The sequence below is a fragment of the Drosophila willistoni genome (assembly GCF_018902025.1).
Source record: "Drosophila willistoni isolate 14030-0811.24 chromosome 2L unlocalized genomic scaffold, UCI_dwil_1.1 Seg139, whole genome shotgun sequence".
Classification (NCBI taxonomy): Eukaryota; Metazoa; Arthropoda; class Insecta; order Diptera; family Drosophilidae; genus Drosophila; species Drosophila willistoni.
The window spans coordinates 3,636,389-3,661,816 of record NW_025814046.1 but is presented as its reverse complement, the minus strand read 5'-3'; the positions used below and the strand labels follow the sequence as shown (position 1 = coordinate 3,661,816).

At 35.4% G+C, this 25,428-nt stretch overlaps 2 protein-coding genes across 7 annotated transcripts; both read right to left on the bottom strand.

Annotated features, from left to right (window-relative positions):
* Nucleotides 1-229: 229 nt before the first annotated feature.
* LOC6638494 lies at nucleotides 230-25,428 on the bottom strand. 6 transcript variants are annotated; one of them, XM_023177951.2, is made up of 16 exons: nucleotides 25,160-25,428; nucleotides 7,177-7,247; nucleotides 6,719-6,816; nucleotides 5,380-6,653; nucleotides 5,151-5,219; nucleotides 4,991-5,059; nucleotides 4,796-4,879; nucleotides 4,644-4,712; nucleotides 4,482-4,550; nucleotides 4,304-4,387; nucleotides 3,742-4,182; nucleotides 3,104-3,676; nucleotides 2,821-3,037; nucleotides 2,533-2,753; nucleotides 2,306-2,475; nucleotides 230-1,242 (listed from the first exon to the last, which is right to left on the bottom strand). In XM_023177951.2, exons 1-16 carry the CDS (start codon nucleotides 25,407-25,409, stop codon nucleotides 598-600), a joined length of 4,404 nt encoding a protein of 1,467 aa, XP_023033719.1. In that variant the 5' UTR covers nucleotides 25,410-25,428; the 3' UTR covers nucleotides 230-597. The 6 variants fall into 6 exon arrangements, with proteins under 6 accessions (XP_023033719.1, XP_023033727.1, XP_023033730.1 ...); XM_023177966.2 differs by lacking the exon at nucleotides 230-1,242 and adding an exon at nucleotides 1,989-2,205; XM_023177959.2 differs by lacking the exons at nucleotides 4,304-4,387; nucleotides 4,482-4,550.
* LOC26530214 (proteasome subunit alpha type-4) lies at nucleotides 19,414-20,396 on the bottom strand. The gene has a single exon (XM_015179296.3). It carries the CDS (start codon nucleotides 20,290-20,292, stop codon nucleotides 19,507-19,509), a length of 786 nt encoding a protein of 261 aa, XP_015034782.2. The 5' UTR covers nucleotides 20,293-20,396; the 3' UTR covers nucleotides 19,414-19,506.

Sequence of the window (25,428 nt, the reverse complement as noted above, 5' to 3'; positions counted from 1 at the left end):
GATGGTAGGGTATTCTTGAGATGTTTGACTTTTTGAAGCATTTCATTATTTTTATTATTATTTATCTATTTTAAGAAGCGCCGCTGTTTTTTATTAAATTTTTGAAGTATATATCTTGGCACCTAGAAACTCCCACAAAAACCATAAAAACAGTCGTAAAATCGTTTTTTTTCTTATTTACTTTATTCTTAATTTTATTGTATTTAAATGTACTTAATTTGTATATTTAATTTGATTAAATACAGTGACTATTTTTTTCTTTGCACATTTAAGGGAAAACATTGCGAAATCGTTTTTGTTTTTGTATTATAAATTTTTGTTCTTGGTTCTTTAGACAATTAATATCTAAGAAAAATATTTACAATTTACTAAATTGTGGAATTGTGTGTACGTTGCGTTGTCTGGGAGCACGCTTTATGGCAAAATCATAAGAAACAGCACAACGGAAAATGTGAATAGAATATATGTATGTATGTATATATAGCATAAGATTAGACCAAAAATGGATGGGGTGGGGGCGGGGGGTAAGGTCTCTTAAAATAAGATTTTTGTGCTCGCATTTTTATTGTCAGCTATCCCACACAACAACCCAAAAACTTAATGCTTGGGATCCTTATTATAATCCACATAAACACGCACCACCTCACCGGAGTATTTACGCTGTGAGGGCATGAAATAGAAATCGGGTGTATCAGCTCCACCATTCTGACGTGGATCTTCTCGAGAGCGATCTCGATGACGGCGTTCAATACCATCATCTCGGTCCCTGCTCTGGCGTGCAGCCCGACGATCATGGGTATAATAACCTCCGCCCGATGGTTGCATATTGGAGGAGCTCTGCTGGTAGTGCTGATGAGGTTGCCTTGGCAGGGAGTAGGCCCGCTCGGCGTATGAACTACGTGAATAGGGGCCACCCCCACTCGATGTGCCACCCACACTGCTCTCCTGTGTGCTGTGGCGTCCATTGGATCGACTATTGGTGCCACTGTTCTTGCCATGGTGATGGCCATTATTGGTGCTCTCATAGTACATTTGGGATTTGCTGGTGGGTGAATGGGACATGGGCAATGTTGTCTGCTGGCTGCTGGTTGTTGAACGATTCCGCGACTTATCTTTGCCAGATGTGCTCGTGGTCGTGGTGGTTGTCGTCATATGTTTCTCCTCCGTCTCGCCGTAGGGATCGAAGGCGTAATTGGTATTCGAGGCAAACTCTTTCCAGGGTGAATTTGTTATCAGTTTCTCCTGCAAATGGTAAAGCGAAATTTTGTGATTATAAATTAGCAGCTTTGTTGTGAGACCAGTCAGCTAGGCAATGTCTAAGGATATAACTAGAGTGTCCTACAACTGCATTGAAATTTGAGCCTTGAGCCTCATGTGCTTTGCCTTGTCTATGCCAAATTCTTCTTATATTGAAGGGGGTAAAGGGCATGAAGGAAGTAGTAGGAGAAGGAAAAAAAACCAGTCAAAGTTCCAGATAGATAGAAATCTTATTATGAAAATGATTAGATTAGATTAGATTACGGCTGACTGGTCTCTTTAAAATACAAGGATTATTTTTAGGATTTGGATGCAAACGAATAATGAGAATGCAGACAGAGAGATAGAGAAAGAGAGAGAGAGATAGCAGTAGCGAATATAGAAATGCTTAATGAGGTCAATTTGTCCTTTGAAGTATGTAATAGGTAGTCAAAGAATTCACTTTAATAAACTCTTGAAGCCATTAGGCATTCGCCTATTGCATACTTTATGGGGCAAATAACCTTATTTTACATCCTTTGAGATTCACCTTTTGAGATAGATATAGAGTTGATGGGGTTAGCAAGACACAAACAAAAATAACACAGGTTAATAGGCACAACATCAATATCAATATATAGAAGGATTTTCAAATTACCAATATAAGTTCAAGAATTTAGACAAGCGCGGCTCAACACACACACACACACATATACACACATATTTCCATAATTATGTAGACAGTTTTTGGTTTTTTTGTTTTTTTGTTTTTGGGCTAACTATTTAAGGATTTGATTCTTAAGGCAGTTGAATTTGTTGAATTTAGTTTTGGTACAGGCAGTGAATTATATGATTTTGTTTTTTTTTTGTTTTTTTTCTTTATAGATCGCTAGAGGGTTGATAGTAACGTTGATGCTCTCGTTGTTGTTGTTGATAAATGCGCCATTCTTCGGGTATTACGTAAACCAGCTTCAAAATAATAATATAATTAATGCATTGGCACTTAAAGCTAAAGAAAGCTACCAAGAATGGAGTAAAACTCTCTCAAAATTTGTCCATGCAAGCTTACCTTGTTACTCTTACTCTTTCGCGATGTCTTGCAAATGGTGAAAATGGCCTGAATTAGAGCTAAAAGGACCAAAACTCCTATCACACCAAGGACAATATACAAACGTGTCTCTGACAGATCGAAGAAAGACAATATCGTATCCTTGGTACTTGGTTCTTCGGCGCTTTTGTCTATAATGAATTTGTTTTAGTTATTTAATTAAATAGTTTTCAGATTGATGGACTCACATTGCAGAGCCTCAAAGTCAAGGTATTGCGGATCCACAGTCAATGAACCCACTTTTCCAGTGGCTATTTGATCCATCAAGGCCGCCTTGATGACTTGAGCATTTTTCTCAACAGCATTTTGGCTGGTCTTGTCGATATTATTCGTGTCCAGGGCATGCATTTTCTCTACATCCGTCTTGTCGAACATAGCCTGTACTTTCGCCACCACAGTGGTGCCTTGTCTGTGAAGGAGAAAGAAGATTTTTAAAACCGCCATTCCAGAAAGAATTCCCAAGTGGTTCTACTTACTTTTCAAAGCCCAAAATGTCAGTCTTGTAGTAACCAGGAATGGGATTAAGTATGCCATTGAAAGAATCGGAAATGGTGGCTGCCAGATTATTAAACTCCACTGTACCCGGTTCGGGCGCTTCAAAAGATTCAGCCAGATTCATGAGCTTTAAGCCCACAGCATAGACTAAGCGACTGGGAGCTGGTGTACTAGTGCCCACAAAGACAGATTCCATTTCTAAAAGTTTAAAATATTTCAATTATTTTCCATGCTTTCAAGGTGTTAAAGAAAAAAAAAACGAACCTTTGCCACAGGATTTAATGCAAACGCGTTGCGGGGAAATTGGAGGCACTTGCTCGTGTTTACGTATCTTCTTGTTGACCACATTGAAGGCACCTCCCAATACGGGGAAGAACAGATAAAGACAATGATCATCCGTAAAGGATAAGTCCTGTTCATCATTGCTAACTCTCTTGCGGTTGAATTCCAAAATCGTGACACCCTTGTCAATTCGTCCTGAAGCATTGTAGATATCCTGACGATCATCCAATTTGGGTGGCGCATAGCCAAGTACCCATGTGTCCATAAGGAAGGGTCTACCACTACGTCCATCTACCCAACCAATAATGGCATCTGTCTGCGACATACGCTGATCCTCACTGAACCCAATGCCAGTCCAGGTTTGGGTATTGGTGGTTTCGATATGCCAGCGCATCTCGTCACCACGTCCCGCTGTTTCCCACGATGCATAGTATTCGCAATTGTGCTCCTGGGGTGAACAATTTGATGGATACTTCCAGTGACCATAGCAATCATTGTCCAGGACATTTGTGCTCAAGTCATTGCGATCTGCGCTGGAACTTGGTTTATCTTTCTCTGCAGAGGATTAAATAGATATTATTTAGAAAAGGATAAAGCATTATTACATTCCAATAACTTACCAAAGAAATTGATTTGCGTAACACCACGTTGCATTTTGTGTCCATGATACTTCAGTTCATCCGGCTGATAGAACTCCTTTACGGATGATGACTGTGTCTCCAGACCAGAGGGTGGAACATGTACATAACTGCCAGGCTCCTGACCCTTAGCCCAGATAACATGGGTCAAAGCATCGTCCAGAGTATGATCGGTGGGTTCGTTGGCTACAAGTTTCTTACGGAAAATAATGGTGGTCATGCCGTTCTCTTCGAAACCAGTGCCCAAAGCCAAATCGGATTTGCCACCATAGAATTCATCTTTTCTCGGCGTGGAACGATCTCGTGTATAGTAATCGCCCACACGACTGGCCATGCCTCGTGCCGAACCAATGACAATATCCGTACAATCCATGGGATTAAAGTCGTGACGTGGGGTATACGGATTGAGCTTGAGTTTACGTTCTAAGTGTGCGAGATAAAGTATAACTTAAGATTTAGAATTGAACTAAGGCCATGAGTTGTAAGCTTTGTGCTATTTGTGTGGTGGGATTGATTAATGGTGAATTAAGGTGAAAAATTTTACCTGGTGCTTCAAGATTGGCGGATTTCTTAACAGAGGATTCCGGCTCTGGTTCTGGGGCACTAGATTTAGGTTCGCTTTTCGGTTCTAAGGTTAGTAATTGTTCGGAAATTTTGAAATAGAAGAGTTGGAAAGCGCTTAGGGGGAATTTTTACTGGAAAAAGCAAAGCGGACATCTTACCTGGTGAATTCTTAACAGAAGCTTCCGGCTCCGGTTCTGGAGCACTACTTTCTGGTTCACTTTTTGGTTCTATTGTTAGTAATCAGTGATTAATTAGGAAATATAAAATATTGGAGGTGCTTAGTGTAAGTTTTTACGGAAAAGGTGCAAGGCGTTTTTTACCTGGCGATGTTTTAACAGAGGATTCGGGTTCGGGTTCTGGTGCCGTAGCTTCTGGTTCACTTTTTGGTTCTTTGGTAATTGATTTTGCAAAATAGAAGGGATTGGTGAGTGGTTTAAGAAGGAAGGTGGGAAAAGTGCAAAGAAAATGTTACCTGGTGATGAAAGATTGGCGGATTTTTGTACAGAGGTTTCCGGTTCCGGCTCTGGGGCAGTAGCTTCTGGTTCGCTTTTTGGTTCTAATGTTAGTAATTTGGTTGGCGGTTTCAAAATAGAACAGATTGGAGTTGCTTAGTACAAATATCTACAGAGGAATAAGTGGGGGGAGAAAAGCGCTTAAGATACTTTACCTGGCGATGTTGTAGCAGAAGCTTCCGGTTCCGGTTCTGGGGCAGCACTTTCAGGCTCACTTTTTGGTTCTAATTTGCGATTTATTTTGAAAGATTGGAGGTGCTTAGCATAGATTTCTACAAAGGCGATTGTGGGGAAAAAGTGCAAAGGATACTTTACCTGGTGATGTTTTAACAGAGCTTTCCGGTTCCGGTTCAGGAGCAGCAGCCTCTGGTTCACTTTTTGGTTCTAATGTTAGTAATTTGCATTTAATTTGAAAAGAGAAAAGATTGCAGGTGCTTAGTGTTAAGTGGGGGAAATATATTCTATTCAAAAATAAAAAAGGTTCTAACATTTGCTAAAGGCTTGTGTGTCTTGCTAGATCTGTGTATTATCTTTCTTTGCTTACCTGGAGCTTGACGACGACTTCTTCCAGATTTGCTGCTAACGCGATATGAGACACTGGTGGCCACGGATTGAACACCATCGATGAGATGATCATCATGATTGGCCACCCGTTTGGTCTTGGCGCTTGGCTCTGAGCTTGGTTCGGAGGTTGGTTCTGCAGATGGTTCTGAGGTTGGCTCTGATGTTGGCTCTGCAGTGGGTTCACTCTTAGTTTTTGGGTCTGAGCTTGGCTCCGAAGTGGGCTCACTCTTTGGCTCTGAACTTGGCTCAGAGCTTGGTTCTGAGGTTGGCTCTGCACTGGGTTCACTCTTGGTTTTCGGCTCTGAGCTTGGTTCTGAACTTGGCTCTGAAGTAGGCTCACTCTTTGATTCGGGCTCTGATTTTGGTTCAGAGCTTGGTTCTGAAGTGGGTTCACTCTTAGTTTTGGGCTCTGAACTTGGCTCAGAGCTTGGTTCTGAGGTGGGTTCTGATTTTGGTTCCGCGCTTGGCTCTGATTTTGGTTCTGAGCTAGGCTCACTCTTCGTTTCTGGCTCTGATTTTGGCTCTGAGCTGGGTTCACTCTTTGTTTCCGGCTCTGATTTTGGCTCTGAGCTAGGCTCACTCTTCGTTTCCGGCTCTGATTTTGGCTCTGAGCTAGGCTCACTCTTCGATTCCGGTTCTGAGCTTGGCTCCGGAGCTGATCCTGCTTCGAGTGTTGTTATCAAATCTCCAATATCACGAACAAGTGGGAAATTCTTGCATTCAGGTGTCAATCCTCGTGGACGCCAACCTAGACCAACCCAGGAACTACCATTTACCTTCAACACCACCTCAATCTCCTTCTCCTCCTCCAACAATCGCCAGTACATATGATAATCCGGGGAAAGTTCCTTCTTGGCATATGAGGTCAAGTCGAGACTCGTGCTCTTGTAGGGTGAACGCTTCTGGCAGCCCAAACCATACCAGCCATAATTACAATAGCATTGACGGCGTGGCAATGAAGTACCAGCTAGATCAATACATTTTCCCTGGACACCGCAATCCGCATTACTGGTGCACTCATCTTTGTATTGGCATTGTGGTCCATAGTAATTCTTGTCGCACTTGCAACGGGAGGGGAAGTATTTGCCATTGCCCGAGCAGGTCTCCTTGAAGTCCTTGCGTTGCTTGATATCAACATCGGCACAAGACCAAAAGCGATAACTATTGGACCACTCATCGGCCTGGCGTAATAGACGCAAAGTGCAATTGAAGCATTCGAAATCCTTTGGCAGATTAACCTGATACGACTGGGCCCTAAAGTAAAAAGACAGAAAGATCATTCAAGGAACTGAAAAATAGGAAATCTTCTCAGAACTTACGTGACATCAGTGCTGACAAATTCCGAGTTGTTGACATGAGGCGTCAAATCAAGAACAGGCCGATCAAGTGCATCCAATAATTGTAAACGAAAACCGCCCTAGAAGATTTGAGAGAACAATCTCCATTATATGTTCCAAGCAAAACAATGACTGAGAACTTGGGTCTTGTGACTCCATCGTCTGCATTTTAAAAATTATGAGAACTTCTAATGCAATGTCTTGCTTGACTTTGACTACATAAGGAAAAAGCTTTTGTGGCATGTGAGGCAAACATTACCTCTCAGTCTATGATGCCTTATGAGGTAGAAGTAGCTAATTAAACTGACAGGTAAGAACAAGATAAGGCGGTTACATGAATTTTAAAACGTATGGGTTGCACCACAGATTCTACTACTGCTACTAATCATAATAATAATAATAATAATAATATAGATTTCTCTCAATGATAATAAACATACCTTGTGCGGATAGGCCAAATGCCAGGTGACATTAAACAAAGTTCCAGACAGCAAAGAAGTACGTATAGAACCTGAAATATTAATAGAGCAGAAAATATGCAATTCAATATGAAGTTTATAATAATGACAGGCCAAAGAAATGCAACCACAATAATAATAATAATAATAATCAAGTACAGTGTGAGAAATTTACAAGAAATTGGAAATCAAATATATTAAAGAGCGGTTAAAGGCATCTAATAAGTAATAGATCTTTGTTTAAATGTTAAGAGGTGCAATGGAATATTTACTTGATCTTAGTACCAAATCTTCTTTAAGAATTATTAAACGCCCCCAAATTAAACTTATTTTTAATAGGTTTTCTGGTATCTTTCGAAATTTTCAATAAATAGAGGCTCGCTTTGAAAGCTCCGAACTTAATATCGACTCAATTACGAAAGCAAAAACAAAAAATATTTTTTTTTTTGGTCATACTATTTGCACATTTGTAAACAAATTCCATTATGTGTTGTTTAAATGGATCACTTAGAAGTGAATCTTAAAGTTTTGGTCAGACCATTTCAAAATATCTTTTTAGAGATAAAACTTTTTAGAGATTAATTTGAAAATCTCTAATCCAATTTTCATAACTTTTGTGTGTTCGATACAGGAAATATCACCCCCAGCAAAAAACTTATCTTATTCTTTCCCGTTTACCAAACGATGTTGAAACTACACCCAAAAGAACATGGAATTTCAGAATTTTTTTTCAATTTGTTTGCATTGTAAAGCCATTGAATGATGTATAATATGATATTTATAAGAATTATTGAGAGACAACATCCAAATTATTTGTAGCCTACAGATTAAGGATTAAAACTTGACCCAACTAAGACAATCTATGCCATAGATAAAGATAAAGCCAAAAATCTAACCCATACTTTTTAAGAAACAAAGGTCCATGGATCAACTACTAAAATTACAAGTTTTTGGATACCTCAATCTTGAGCCAACCTCAAGCTAACGAGTTTCAATATATTTCTTTGAATTTTGAATATTTTTTATATTATGAAAAACTTCTCTCTACTAAAGCCTAGTTTAATAAGTTTTTTATAAAGATATACTGAGGTTTTGATCAATAAATTCGGCTTTTCGATTGCTGGTTTCCATGGCAGATATAAGTTATAGTGATCGGATCCGACAAACTGTCGAAAACGTCTCCTTCTCTGCGTTACAAAACTCTGACTACAATATAATACCATCAAAAGGGTATAAAAATCCAAAAATTGTGTAAAGATAAGAAAGTGTGTATATGTCTTTAACCACACCAAAAATGTATCTATTTCTGCTACATAGTTAAAAATACATGAATGTTTGAGATTTAGAGTTCAAAAAATAGTTAAATATCTTACAGTTTAGACCAAAGGGTCGTTACGGAAAAGAAATTGGTATAAGCAGGTGTTGGGGGTCTTCAGTGTTAAAAAAATAATGTGTAACTAAAGTAAAAAAGTTCATGGAAAAATACATAATGAACTTTATGTTTAACAAGTTATTTAAATTTAACAAGTTAAAACGGTTTTACATAAAATATCTTAAAGATCTTGATCTCTCCCTAATAGTTGTGATAATATTTGATACGTAAACTTGATCTTGAATACCTTTAAATAAATACAGAGGCAATCGATATAGTTAGTCAAGATCTGTATCTATAATTATTTCTCTCTCTGTAGATGGCATAATTAAATGTTTTGGCTGCTTGCACTCAAGTTGAACTGGTTTTCTAGTTCTATGCCGAGTGCAAATACTCACTAAGAGTATGTGTTCAGTCAACTGCATTCATTCATGGCGCTGTGCACCTGCGCACTAAATTCCAAACAATTTCCAATTCCAGCCCAGCAAATTGTGCATGACAATCGAAGGAAGTTGGAAAACTTCTTGCCAACGATCTTTAGCAACTATGCGCCATCATCAACATCAGCAGCAGCAGCATTGAGGTGCATATTACAAGAGGTTTGCTTATTGTCATGTATGTATATGTAGGTAGATGCTATGTATACAGATTGCATAAGATCGAATGCGGTAACCTCGACTGACCAGCTGTGAAAAAAAAAGAAATAACAACAACGACAACAAAAACAAGAAACTACAAGTGGAGTCTGAGATGAAGTCGATGAAGCTCGCTTCGCTCACACATCGTTGGCAGCCAATACAAGACGAAACGAGTTGCTAATTGAAGCCATTAAATGTTTATGGCAATGCCCAGGCTCATGCTCAGTTTTTCAGTCTCTTGGGCTCAACTTGGGACTAACTGGTAAAGGAGAGGCTAAAAAGCGAAAGGAGGCAAAGTGTCACTTTCCCGACAAATAAGGAAGCAAAAAATTATGATTACTCTATGGCACGAGTTTCATCCTCAATAGATTTGCCAACATTTGCAGTGACCACCTGAGCCAACTCATGTTAGGAGTCTCTCAATCTCTCTCTCTATAAATATATTTTGTTAATTCAATGATTCGTGGCTTGTAAAGTCCAATATGGTCAAAAGACAATGACGACAACGACGATGATGATGACAGATGGTTGCATTGGGCATGACAACGTTTGCGTTTTTGCGACTTGTTGTTGAAGCTGATTATAAGCTATAGGCGCACAGCTGCATCTGTTATTCTTTTGTAGGTCAGTAAATAATAAAAATACTGTAAAGCAAACAATCCATAGTGGATGAAAGAGAACCAAAGCTTACATAACTGAGGGAGAGGTTAAAAGGGCAATATGATCCACTGACGGAAAAAGTTTTTGCCACACCTCATCAGAAGATATCAATGAATAGCAGTCTATGCCATAATATTTCTTGAAATCCTAAAAACTTTTAAGAGGTTTTTCAAAGTTTTTTACTTTATTGGACTTTGATTTTAGCAACCTTAAAATTCGTTAATTTAAGTACTAAAAAAAAAAATGCTAAAACTTCTAAATTCTCTCTTTGGCATTACTTTAATCCTTAAACTACTTGAGAATTACAATTAAATTTAGCAAGAAAAAAGTAAAGCATACTCTAAGGCATAAGCAGATTTGTGTGAGAATATACATTCATAAGTAGTTCTTTAACTAACCGCCAGGCTTATTTTTGGGCAATTCACCAGAAGAGTCTACTTATTTATTTATTTATAATGTAATTGGGCAGTGATTGTAAATTACAGCCAATCTGCTTACTAGCTGTTTGATCTGCCCAGTTGCAGATAGTACAAAACTCCAATGCTGAATAGCGTGTGGAGTGGAGTAAGGAAAAATAAGTCTTCTCCTCTTCGAATTCCAGAAAGAAGACCTTTTTATATTTCGTTTTCATGAGTTAGAAGCACTTCATGAGCCATGTAACAGAAGCTTTTAGAACATGTTAATGTAAATACAGTGGTAGAAATTCCAATAATCTTAAACAAATAATATAAGAAATTTTAATATATACAAATCTAAGTTAACGATGACGTCTCCTCCAACACTAGCTATAGCTACTAGTCCTTAAACTAAAGGAAAGTCTATGTTTATTTGTATATCTAGAAAACGAAGCCTTTTCCAAATGATGATTCTAATCAAATATGTTAAAAATGTTTTAAGTTCTGCCCTTTTTCAAAATAAAAAGATGTATTGGTGTAGGTTTTTTTTACTTTGAATGAGTAGGAACTTCACGTTCAACATTGGAGAATTGCTCATCCTATATTTTGTATTGTAAATTTATTGTATTAAATACAATATGATGAAGTTTTGTTTGGGATCAAGAAATAATAAATTGTTAGCTAGCCATATGTTTAAAAAAAAAGATGCTAAGCCCTTTGAAAATATCAAATCAAAGTTGGAATAATTTACTAAATTTCTTTAACATTCTAATATTAAGATTCTTATATTTAGAAATGTAAGACTTAAGACACAGTTTTAAAACTCTTGTTAGAAAAATAATTTCAGAAACATATGCTTGAAATGAAAATGAAAATATGTTGTAGGATTTTTTTCGAAACCGCATAGGGTGTGGTCTCTTGTCTCATACGTTTAACATTTGTATGCAAATTAATTCGATTTCCATTTTTTAGATCAATGCATTTTCTCTATCTCTATCCCCCTTTCCCCCCTCCGAAGCTCTCTACGTTTCAATGCACCTGAACAAAAAGTGGAACACACACACAAGAAAAACTAAATCAAGGCAAAATTTGATTTAAGAAAAAAACAAATACCAAAAAAGCCGTTGAACCTGCTTTTGTTTGTCTGCCTGGTTAAATGGGTTAAGTTTGAAAGAAGAAATATAAATCAATTGTTCGCCATTAATAAATCGAAAGATCGCTTGCCAAATTATGCCAAAAAATGGGCGTCACTCTTCGTCCGGACCGCAAAAAACACCACATGCCCCTTTCATCTTCTTCGATTAACAAAAAAAATACCCTTTACCAAGTTAGCAGGTGGTTTTTATACCCTATAAAGTTGGGGTATAAGTTGTAGGTAGACATCTATGATTGTTTTTTTATATGTCTTAAGTTCTGTTATTATACCCTTGCAAAAAGGGTATATTAATTTTGGTCAAAAGTGTGCAACGCACAGAAGGAAGCATCTCCGACCATATAAAGTATATATATTCTTGATCAGCACGACGAGACGAGTTCAAATATCCATGTCCGTCCGTCCGTCCGTCTGGATCAACGCAAACTCCTCCTAGACCGTAAGAGCTACCGAGCTGAAATTTTGCATGTAGGCTTGTATATACTGCAGGCGTTGTATATCTCGGATTCAGCCGGATCGGAGCATTATATCATATAGATCCCATACAAACGGCAAAGTCACGAACAGTGACTTTTCTCAATAACTTCGTTATTTACGAGCTATCGTCGTGAAATTTAATATTGGTGAGTTTATTATACATATAAACGACTATGCCAAATTTGATCAAGATCGGGTGACTATATCATATAGCTCCCATAGGAACGATCTTTCGAAAACAGTGACTTTTGTCAATAACTTCGTTACTTTTGACGCGATTTCTTTCAAATTAAATATTTGTTAGTTTAATATATCTGGTAATGACTGTGCCAAATTTGATAAGGATCGGGTAACTATATCATATAGCTCCCTGTTTATGCCCAACCGGGCAACACAAGGGTTAAAGGAGGCGGAAGCTTTCACCTCGCGCCGCTCTCCCGATGGTGCCCATCGCTCTCCCCACGAAAGAACTCCCCACACTTCGCTCCAAGCGGGGCTTGGTGCCCTGCTCTTAATTAAGCTAGTTTTAGTGTCAAACTTACAAGTGAATAAAAAAGAACATTGAAGTGAGATTGCTGCAGTGCCCAATTTCTTGAAGGAAGACATTTTAAGGAAAAAATTCATTTAGCTGCCTACTTAGGAAATTCAACCCCCCTACGAATACATTTGGTCCTTCGAGCCGGATACTAAGATCCTCTCGAACCACTAGCATCGGTGGAATTTCATCCATATTTCAAGCTAAGTAATTTTTTTGCAAATTATAGGTATATGAGTACATGTACATGCCTCCAGCATCCGTACCCATACTCACATACATATAATTGTTGCCATTGATTCTCCTAATCCAAGTAAAAATTACTTTCGCGCAAATTTTTCCTCCTCAAAGGAGAGAAAATTTTGGTCCCCAAATTTTCATACATATATATGTGTCCAGTACATAAGGCGCCATATTGGTTCGCCCACTTCAAGTTTTTTCCTCGCACTTTGGCATATATAGGCCAAGTATATAAGGCGCCATATTTTATTTGCCTATTTCCAATATATATTTTTTCGCAATTTCAAAAAAATATTAACACATATGTATGTATGCAGTGAATCAAACCTACGAAAAAAGTGATCTCCTACATATAAGATATATATGTATATGCAAGCAGAGTGTGTGAATGTGACAAAAATTACAAACATATCCAGTGCTACATTAAATCCAAAAATAAAGGTTTTGTGCAAATACAGTCCACTCCTGGGAAAAGTGTGCGCGCAGTGAAAGGTGGTTTTCAACGAAGAGAAGAAAATTTTCAATACAAATAATAAAGATTTTTAAAAAAAAAAAACGAAAGTGAACCACCCTCTCACATATAAAAGCCACACTTAGACATTTCTGGTGACCAGACACCCTATAAAGTTGGGGGCATATCGGTTAGACACAGCAAAAGAAATCATATTAAAAAAAAAAAAAAAAAAAAAAACATTAATTTATATAAAGAAATCCGATCCATTCACACCTCTGCATATCGCCATTCCATATTTTCATATTTAAAAAAAAAGAAAAAAGAGAAAAAGAAATTTTTAAATACATATATATATACTCCAACATTTTACATATCCATACACATACATATATATACATATTTTTCCATACATAAAATTTTACATATATATTTACATATAGGAACGATCGGTGGAAAACAGTGACTTCGATCAATATCATCGTTATTTCCTATGCTAAGATTTTAGGCCGTTCTTTCGGAAACATTTGCCTTTTTAGCTTAAACGTTTTTTCCACTTTGATGGCTATAGGTAAGGAAAGAGTTACCAAAAAAATTGCAAGGGTATACAAACTTAGACTCGGTCGAAGTTAGCCCCGGCCCTCTGGTTTTAATTAAATTGTATAAAAATTGGTTTAAAATATTGTTTGCTTCAGAAAATTAAATTTTTGTATGACTTTTTATATATAGAGTATCTACTTGTCTGCATTTCGCCAACAATTTTTGGGGATTTCTTTCTTTTAACGTTTCTCATGTAGCCGCCAATGAATCTGACTTGGTCAGGTTCAAAAATTTTGTACGCTTAACCAAAAAACAAGAAAAAAAAATAATATTGTATTTTGTTTTCTGTCATATTTCTCATGAGCTGCGAATCGCGCGAAAGTTGTTCACCTTTGGTTATGATTTTTTTTTCGTTTTTTTGGAGGCTGAGGCTACGCGATGCATGAACATTGCCGCTGGCTGCGCTTGAACTCACCTCACCAACGTCGTCTGATCTGGTCATTTCGAAAGTCTGTCCCCTCCAACGTACCCGTGGAGTGCCCGTAACCGGCTCCCCCCTCCCTGTACCCGTTTCCGATCCATTGATAATGATGACGTGCTGCTAATACACCACAAAATATATTTTTTTTCGCACGAAATTGGCTTCTTTTTTTGTTAATTTCTTTTGCGTTCGAAAATTGATTAAAAATTTTACCTAATTTAAGCATTATTTAATTAGATGGAGTGGAAAAAATGACTTTTATTATGGCCATTGATTGATTTCAACTTAAAGTTGTTTTTTTTTTATTGTTCAGATTAAAGAGAAATGGTTATACGGTGAATTAATCAATGGACAGGTGTGAAAAAAGGTTATATAAAAAAAAAGATGGCGATTGGTGTGAATGAAAAGTGAAAATATTTAATAAAATTAATTTTTTACCTTAGTAGGTATTTTTGGTAGCTATTTTGGTGAGGTTTTTATTAAAAGAACAAAAATTCATTTGTAATTTTTATGGTTTTCAGAATGAATTTAATATTAAAAATATCTTCAAACGGAAATTTCGAAACATAGAAGGTAACAAAAAGCTTTCATCCCTATTCGGTGTTTACATAATAATGAGGAAAATTTCCTTCTGCCGAAAACGATATTCTTCCTCTAAAACCTATGTATATTTGTATTTCCATGTTTAAGATCGATTACTCTTACCAAAATGATAGATTTCACTATTTTTTTTTGTCTACATTTATGTATAGTGGATATAGGGCAGCAAAGGAAGGGTAAGGGGGCAGTATGCAATAAGCTTCACAAGAATTCTCTTATTGAAGCATCCAACAACATTACGAAATATACCGTAGATAAACATTAATCTTCGAGTCAAACATTGTTAATTAAGACCTTTTAAACCGGCATATGAAAAGTTATGTACAAATTTTTCGAACTTCGAACCAATTAATGCTTTTCCAGAATTTTGCATACTTTATGGAGCCAAGTTACCCTATTTTTGAGCCCGACATCCAACAATGTGTATTTCATAATGATGTAGCCAATATATTTTAATATATTTAATGGATTTTTAAAGCAATTGATGCTAATTCACAAGAAATCTTTAAAGAGAATATACAATTCTTCCCTAAAACTAAGAAGATAACTTAAGTATATGTTACTTAAAATCTTTTAAACCATTTGTAAAAACATTTCATTAGTTAGATCTCGGAAGTTCCCAACTATTTCTTTAAAAATATGTTGACACTCTAAATACTTGGTGAAATTGGCTTTTAATTTTAGGAATTAAATAGTACAACCTAAACTAGTCACTTTGTATAATTTCAAATTTAAAACACTACAATAATAAAAGGAAAGTTCTTTTAAGGAGTTTCAAACATAACTCTTTTCAAAATCGCTCAGGAAAATTCAAGAATTAAATAAAAAACAAGAGAAAATTGGAAATAAAATACGTACAAACGTCTGATTTAAAATTTAATGAGGATTTTTAACTGAGTTATTTTATTACATGTATTTCAAAATAACTTATAATTAATATTTATTTTATAGTACTTAAATTGCTTAAGTAAAATAATAAAAAAATTACACATAGAAAAACCAAAAAAATCAAATAAGACAACATCGACTACCTAAAACCAAAACGCTTTGCCAGCCAATCTTATTAGATTTATTTGCCTTGCCTAGTATTAAGAGAGTTTCTTGGCCTCACCTTGCAATGACCATATACAAACAAACTGGCTATAATCGTCTTAATATAAAGAACAACTTTGGTTCAAAAAATGTTGCGTGGGTATTAAGCAAAATATTAAAAAAATTCCATTGAACATTCCTTTTTGCAAAATTCATTAACAAATATGTATTTATTGTTTATTCATTCATGATGGGGCTTAGTGGATACTTCATGGCAATGCGAGTAAACAGAAATTGAATCCAAATACAAAATTTAATAATTTTGTCAAGTTTTGAGTTACTTCTTCCCCCTCTCTCTCTTTCTCTCTCTCTCTCTCTCTCTCTCTCTCTGTCTCTCTCTCTTCTATCACACTCTTTCTCTTTGTTTATTCACTCATACATATATAAATTGGCCATGCACGTTCAATTCACACATATCAGCCTATGCCTGCTTATAGTTATATTTATAATTTACATATATATTTTCATTTTTTTATATTTACCCACAAACGTGCATTTTCCAACAGCTTGAGAAAAAAATTAAAAAAAAAAAAACTTAAACTTTTGCTTTTGCATTTGTTTTTGCTTGCATAATGTTTGCTTTTGCTTTTGGCTTTAGCTTACTTCTGCTTTGTTGTTATTGTTATGGCACGGCATGGCTTAGATGGGGGTACGTCTGTATAATGGGGTGGGGGAGCTCTATTGCTGGGTGTTTGGTGTGTGATGGCGGAGGGGGGGCGCCCGGGATGTGGCATCTCTTACTCAATGTAGCTGCAAAGTGTTACCAATTAATTTGCATATCTTGCGAGCAAAAAAAATATAAAAAAAAGAAGCGGCGTACCGCCATTCACTTGCCTCACTCGCTCCACATATGAAAACGCAACGAAACAATTGAAAATGGGGTCACAAATTATGATATATTTATGCACTTTCGAAAAAAAAACCACAAAAAACTGAAAATCATATTGTATTTACTATGATTTTGACATTTTCGATAATACTTATATAGCATATTAATTATTTTGAAAGCCTTGAGATCATCTCAAACCTCAAGTAATTGCCAACTTGCACACACGTGCGAAGCATCAAAATGCCAAATCAATTTCATAGCTATATAAGTTACATATGTACATACATACATATACATATGTAGTAAGTAATCTATAAGACAGGAGCGTATTCAAGGGTTGGGGCCCAAAGTTTATGATTTATAAGAAGACCATTTTGAACCATTAGATATTCTATAAATTTATAACTAAGACTTAAAAAGAGTTTATTTTCAAAAGCATTCTGTGTAATGAGATTCAATTTTTTCGTTTAACGCTTTTTTTTAGGATGTAAAATTTAAGAACGTTTATCCCCAAAATTTCAAAACGAGCTGTTTTGGAAAAGTTTGAAAACAATCTTTTTGGCAGTCATTTGTGCTTGTAAAATATAGTTAGGTTGATAGTTTACAACTATGTCCTATACTTTTAATACTAATACTTTTTGGCAGTCATTGTCTAGAGACCATTTAAAAACAAGTAAAATCTTCAAAAATTGGAAACTTTATTAAGACTCTCTTTTCTCCCTGTCTCTTTTACTCTCATTCTCTCACTATGCTTTTATAAATCAGAGAATTACGGGAACCATTAATATAGGAAATTGTATAATTTATTTTTCTTTCTATTTTATTTCCTGTCAACTTATAAATTTATGTATATATCTTATTTCTGTCGCTATTTCGGTACAACGAGTTTTAAGTCACAGTGGTCTTAAACAATGCCAAAATCGATACTCGCTTTCATTCATAGAAAAAACTGGAAATATAACATTTGAAACACCAAATTTTTAGGCCTTTTCTTGTTTCTAAACCATTTCAAATAAAAGATTGGACTTAGCCAAACAAATAAAATATATATGAAAAAATACATTGACATTAAAGCTGACGATTTGAAACGAAATTAATGCTAAAGGATCTATCAATTTAGTTTTCAAAAAAGTTTTTCGAAATCAAAAGTAGAAGTTGGCCTGATGGACACTTAACTATAGAAGTTAAAAATTAATGTTAAGTTTGCGTGCCCAAAAAAGGCTCAAATGATAAATTTTGCGAGGTAAAACAAATTAATTTTTGTTGTAAGTTGGTCTTTAAATTGGAAAAGTCTTTAAAAAAACACGTGAGTTTTAAAAATCTTTTTTGTTAGAGGAAAATTGTATAATCATTTCTTCTGTAGATTGAGCATTTAAAGTTTCTATAATTGATTTATTATTAAAATTTGTATATTTCTGATTACTAGTTGTCATATTTGTCAATAGCTTGAAAGACTTTTGTTGTTGTTTTGTGGTTCAAAACTTCATAACAAAAGTACTACGATATATTCTAAGGAATAAGCTTAAGAATATATGTAAGTAGAATTCATTCAGAAATATTGTAAAACTTTATACAATTTTAAATAAGTAAAATTTAAAAGATAAATAATGTTTTTGAAAATATGGCCTTTAATTTAGTTTATTGATATATTTCCAATATGATCTTACGAAAATCCAGCACTGCCTACATTGAAATATATATTCCTTTATTTATATGTATAGGCTGAAAAAAACCAGTTGAGCCACATTTTTGCTTGCCATTTTTTGTGTTTTTTTTCTTAAATTATATACGCCGAGTGCGTATACGCAATGTGGGCTGGTTGGATAGTTGGAACTGGCTGGCTATGGCTCTGGCTATGGCTCTGGCTCTGTGTCTGACTCTGTGGTCTTTGCCTGTGGCACGTTTTAACCCATTTCGGGACATGACAACTTTTGCCTTCATTTGCCGCTTGTCTTTGGCTTGGACAAAACCGCGAATTGGCCAAGCAGGTTGAGGCTGACTGACTGCCTTGATGATCATGATAATGATGATAATGATGATCGGCAGATCATGATGATGATGCGGCGGCAAGCAAAAGTGGAATGCAACTTGCTGCAAGTGAAAAACTTTCACTTGAACATTACGGCACACCAAAACAAAAAAAAAAAAACCAAATGATTTGTTGCCATTTCTGCTGCTGTTGCTGCGGCTGCTGCTGCTGTTCCTCGATTACAGCATGGCCAGCAATTGCTATAGCCAACATATCTTACAAAAAAGTGACAGCTGAATGTCTATCTAGCCGCAACTGGTTTACTGGAACAGTCTCACACACATTCGCCGAGTGGGTTAACTCTGACAACTGTGTTGACCTCTACCTCTGCCTCAGTTGCCTCAGTGGCCTTTTGTTTCCTTATCTTGTTTGCATTTGATGCCACTTCTTTGGGTCTTCTTCTTCTTGTTGTTGTTTTTTACTAACTCAATTTGTTCATGTTTGACAATGTTGCTTGTTGTTTTTGTTATTTTACTGATCTTAAGGGTTACACGATTTGGTTTTGGTTTTTTCTTTTATGACCACAGCGAAGTAAGTTACTTGGCAATAATTGTCTTGGAATGGAGGTCAAGTTGTGGTGGTCTATTCACATCTTGTGTCACACTCTGCGGTTGAGTTACTTCAAGATGCTGCACACACAGAGCCAGTTGACAAAGACGTTTTCTATAATTATGCCAAGAGCCATAAAATAAATGAAACCAAAACACAAATGTCAAACTAAATGAGATAACGTAATCCTCAATTCAGTAATTGGAGGTATATTTAATGAACATTAGAGGCAAAACAAAATCAACTCATTTAACATCATATTAAATCTGTATCAAAAATACTTTTGGCCAGTTTCTAATTCTTGCTTCTTTAATTTCTTGATAAGCTTATCCACTTCGTAATTGTCCAGGACACTGAAGACGGTTGCATTATCAATACGTTGTAAAGTGGCCATTTCCACGGTGCTTGAACTGATTTTGGTTATACACATCGCCTTGTCAAGCACTTTAATAGCCAAATCCATGGCCTGTTTCAATGTAATCTGCTTCTCATCGGCTAACTCTTCCCTTAGCATAGCCATGGCCATGTTAAAGTTTGTGCCAATACATGTGGCCCTCCAACCGCTAAAGTTACCACTTGGATCCGATTGATAGAGCTGATTGCCATACATGGCATCCCAGCCCATGTAGAGGAATGAAACGCCAAAAGGTCGCTTCCCCCCATATTGGGTATAGGCCTGTTTAATATCACTCAGCTGGGTGACAATTTGTTCACATGGTATTACCTCATTATAGATTAATTGATAACGTAGTGACATTAGACGCAATTCACTTATCAGGACAGTGGCATCCGATTGAGTGCCCGTCACCGCACAGATCATATTTTCATTGATCCTATACATTCTCTCCGAGGGCATTACGGTCGTGTCCTGCAGTTTGTTTGCATTCCGACATTCCGTGGCCAAAACAATTCCATTCGTTGCTACGATGCCCAAGCAAGTGGGAGCATTGGAAATGGATTCCATGGCATATTCCACCTGATAAAGACGTCCGTCGGGCGAGAAGACTGTTGTGCGTGGATCAACATTCCGATTCATCGTATTATCAGGAGAATTCATGAATTTTAAAATCTAATTTTTCTTCTTCCGTTGTTACTTTTACTATAGAAATATATAAACTAATTTTTTGATACAGTTGTAACAAACTAATAGAAAGTTTTGATTATTTTGTGAAGGCAAACTATTCTATCGAAATTCAAGTCAAAAAATAAGTTTAGTCTTTGATTCAGTTTTCGAATTTACTTACTTAATGTAAGTTTCATTTCTTAACCCAGACTGCGTTAAAGGAGACAGGAGTCAATTGGAACTGAAGTATAAGGATTATATAGATTTGTAGCAGGAGATGAATGTGAAACAGAAGTCAGAGAGGAATCATGGGCTTAGTTATCAGTCTTAAAGTTATTAAACCACAAAAGTTTGTGGTCGGAAGCCTTCTAATTCTTAATTGTAGGTCTAATTTGTTCAACTTCAAAACAGTTATTGTGCTTTTTTTAAGTATATATGTATATTTAAATAAAACTTTTCGACTTCGGACCAATATATGAACCCAATAAAAAAGTTTTAGACCTAAAAAGAAAGAAATTTATCATCCAACTTTCAATACATGGTGAACTTGTATTTTAGTACCGATAAAAATTATGTTTTTTGTTTACTCTTATATTTGAGATTTAGTTAAAAAGTATCTTTATACTTAGAATCTTTATTCTATAGCAAATTAAGATACTTGTATTAGTTTATAGATTAATTCATTGGCAAATGAGATGAATAAAAACAAATATCCTTATCTTTTATCCATGGGCAGTACAATATAGTACTTATGTATAATGTTTTCTTTCAAAACATCAGACGGGAAGCAACTGCTAAAAGTGTTTTTTTATTTGAAAATTTTTCCAATTGATTATGATTTTGCTTTCAATTTATTTGGCCGTGCATTGCAGTTCATATTTCAATAATACAAACATAAGGGTTTAATTAAACTCATAGAAGGCCCTTTCTAATTAATCCATATAAAATATGATCCATTTAAAATACAAATTCTACAGTAATAAAGTAAGAATATATGACTCATTTGTTTACAAATTTTTTGCACAGAATATATCAATGTTTTTGCTTCAAAGCCAATCACATTCGACCAACTAAAGGTCATTTCACACACATGTTTATACATTTCATGTATGTTTTTGCCTCAGTTTAAACTCTGTAGTATTTAGACATCCATTTGGATTTCAGATTTTGTGCAACATTTGCAAGCCTTTTTGTGAAAAGATTTATTTTCCCAATGTTTAGTATGGCAGAGTTTGGCAGGGAAATCACATTTATCAAGCCTTGATCGAAATACATTTGTTTTAGACCATCATATTTCAATTTGAATGCCCATTCAATTTCAAACCCGCATATATATACACATATGTACATATATATATAAATAAAAACAAATGTCGCCATTGAAAGCGAAAGAAAATTGAAAAAAATAAACACAACCGAGAAGGAGAAGAAATAAAATCGCCATAGAATATCAAATGAGAGAGCGTTTAATACAATTGACATTTAAAAGAAAGAAATACAGATATGCATTGTCGGATTTGGATCCGATGTATATATGTATATGTAGTATGTATGCATGCCATAAATACCATAATACACATACCAAGTACCAGCTATAGAGCAAAAGCCAACGTCACGAGCAATTAACTAAAGCGAAACTGAAACTCCTTGACCACAGCAAACACTAACAACAACAGCAACAACAACAACAACAACAGAAATAGCAATCTTGGAGAGCTGCCAATGTTGGCAACCGACAACCAATCCGACAGCCAACCACTTGGTCAGGTTAATTTGCCAGCCCAAGTATGCAAGACAGTGGCCCGGCCATAGGGTTGTTGCCAAAGTAAAATTAATTTTATGGCATGTAACTTATTGCAAACTGCCGCTTAGTTTCTGCCCCTCTGCACACTGGGACAAAATTGTATATTGAATACGTTTAACCAAAAAAATGTGAAGAGAATTTAATTGAAATGCTTTCATTTGACATTTGATTTGTTGTTAAGGGAACAAAAGTGGTATAATTCGTTAAGCATTTAGTTTGAAAGTTAGTTTTCAAATTCACAACAGAGTTTATGGAAACAATTAGAGGCTAGAAGTAAATCTAATAGCTAATCTGACCTTTCAATAGTTTTCCCTTGAAATTTGAAGAATTTCTTGCAATGTCTGATTGTGAGTACTTATATTACACTCTCATTCTAATCAAAGAGAATGTATTAAATCAAAATAGGGTTTTAATATGGAAGAAGCAGGCATTGGAGTTTAGAGTTTTCCGATTTCACCTGTTCCCTAGTTAACTGACTTAAGCACTTAAGGGTGGAGCATTGTAAGGATCAGGATTTATGAGACTATGAAAATAATTTAGATACAAATAAACAATCCATCTTAACTTTTGAAGCGCATGTAAAGTAACTGCAGGATCTTAGAAATCAGGAATTGTAGGACAGATATTAGAGATACTATTTTAAGATGGTAAAAAGGTATTCAACAAAATGGTATTTAGATCTTACATAAGATATCTTAGATTGGATCTATTTTACTGTATAAAATATCTGTATAGGCTTGCTGGCAATGGAAATACCCAAGGTTATTTACGCCAATCCAAAGGCCTTATCCATTATACATATGTTGTCAGTTAAATATCACGAGGAAATGGGATGTCTTAAGGGTGCTAGAAGCAATTAAAGTTTGACGCATTCAATTTTTAACATCATGAATATCTGTTACTGTTCTTATTACCTTATTATATAAGTAAGATACTTTTCTAGATATTCGCTTATCACTTTAAGTACTATCCTTGAAAAAAATGATAAATGTCTCTTTACTACACTCTTCACAAAAGATAAATATTATTATTTTATAAGCACTTTTTCCGCAAATAAAAACCCATGGACTCTATTTTTCGCCAACCTTAAAATAGCACAGATAAATTATGTGAAATAGTCAGGATATGAGGTAACAGATTTATTTGAAATTGAAAGCTTTAATTTTTAATCTAGTTTGATGTTAAGATGTTGTAAAAAAATGAATTTCTGGCGTCGCTTTCAACTAAAGCTTCAGGGTTTCATGAAAGTTAAATGTCCCAAAACTCCCTAACCCTTTCTGGACGTAACTAAAATAGGGCTACACAAAGTGTCCCTAAAGGATTCAAAAATGTACCCTAGATAAAGCCATACCTAGGTATGAAATGTGAACATTATTATTATTATTATTATTAAAGTATAGGATATAGTTGTAAACTATCAACCTAATTATATTTTACAAGCACTGGCAACTAAGGCCTTCGGCTTAGACCACAATTTTTACAACTTTGACAATTTTAGTTTTTAAATTGTTCTGAAAATATTTGACTTATAAGAAATTATTATTAAACCAAGGGCAATTCGGAAGTTTTAATAACAAAAGTTTTCTATAAAATCTTATTATATAATACATTTAACCTTCGTTTCAGTGTGCAATGCTAACTAACATTAGAGCGAAAGCCAAAGCTGAAACTGAAGTTTATTTGTCAACCTTACGTGAGTCAGTGTACGAGTGTCTAAGTGTGTGTGTGTACCTATATCTTTCGTGTGTGCATTGCGGAAGTCTTTTAGTTGAGCCAACATACAAGCCATATTTGGCTCTACCCACTACCACGCTATCTGCAACCCATCCGGGGCCCCACAGCACTTCTGTCTGCTCCCCCCTCCATCTACGTAGATTCCCTGCATAAATGCAATTAGAATGCATGCTAGCCGACATTCTTCTCTATCGAGAAGCAGCAAATTGCCTCAAGGTTCGTTGATTCGAGGAAAATTATGTAAAATTCAAAAGGCGGCTATTGCATAAATGTCTGCCATATAGTTACCATAACTATCTATAGGTACATATTTTGATATTAGCCCACCAAAAGAAAAGCGAAGAGTCTGCCTGTTTGCATGAGAGTAGCATAAATAATTATTGCAACTCATGACTAAGCCAAGAGAATATGCTAATTTAGTTGAGGTCTTTGGTTAAAGTTTTTAAATATATAAAAAAACACTTTTACTTAAGTAAACGGATAAGGAAAAGAAAGGAAGAAACACATAACATAAGAAAGAAATGTTAAAAGTTTTCACTTAATTGTATAATAGAAATCAATAGAATCAAAAATAATGACTTGAATATTCAAGTTTTTGTTGCAATTTAAAGCTATTTATTAGTCTAAACTTATTAATTACAATTTTTAAGAAAATTTTTTATATATATAACTTAAAAGTAATATGTCATTAACTGGATCTTACTTAGTTAAAACTTCTTTGTATGAACTTAGTTAAAATGGCTTCACGAAACAATAATATAAATGATAAAAATATAATATATTAAAAGCTTAAAGACATTTATATATATTATATATATATTATTATAAATTTATATTTACACATATAAGTAAGTAAAAAAAACCGTCTTTTTTTATATTTTTTATTAACAATTTAATTTGAATTTAATATCTAGCTTTGGGGCCACTTTTAATTGTAAATCTATTAAAAATAACCTATTAAAACTTCTAAGTTTCAACCTTTAAACTATTTGTAAAGGAATTGTAAACTCACTGTCAGAAAAAAAAGCTTTCTCTTACCAAAACGAAGCAAAAGAAAAAACTACAGCTGAACTTTCATAAATTTTCCCACATATGAGGCACCAATTTTTTTCTTTTTGGGTCCTTATAAGTACTTATTTAAGTTCCCACCAAAAAGGGGCGACCAAAGAAAAAACGCAAATTGTTTTCGTCTGCATTGTATTATGGCAGATCAATAAGCAGCAAAAGGTAATGCTTAACCAGGTCAATTTGGTTAGAGCTTTTGTTTTTCTCATTGTACAACAAGAGGTAAAAGAGAGGCTAAAGGCAGAGGCTGAAACTCACCTTTGGGCATGCCACATGGCGGCTTGGTACGGGAATTATCCAAGAAATCCAAATCGTATTTACGTGCAGGTGGATATGTGAGAGCCACGTGTGCCTCAGTGCCCCAAATCAGGCCCAAAGAGCTCCAGCAAACAACAACGACCAAGGCAAAAGTCGCTATGGAATGGTGTTGGAATCGCTTTTGTTGGCGATCGGGAGACGTTGGTGGGGCGTTGGCCAATTGTTGGTGTTGCTTTTTATTTATAGACATTTTGGTTTTTTGTTCGTTC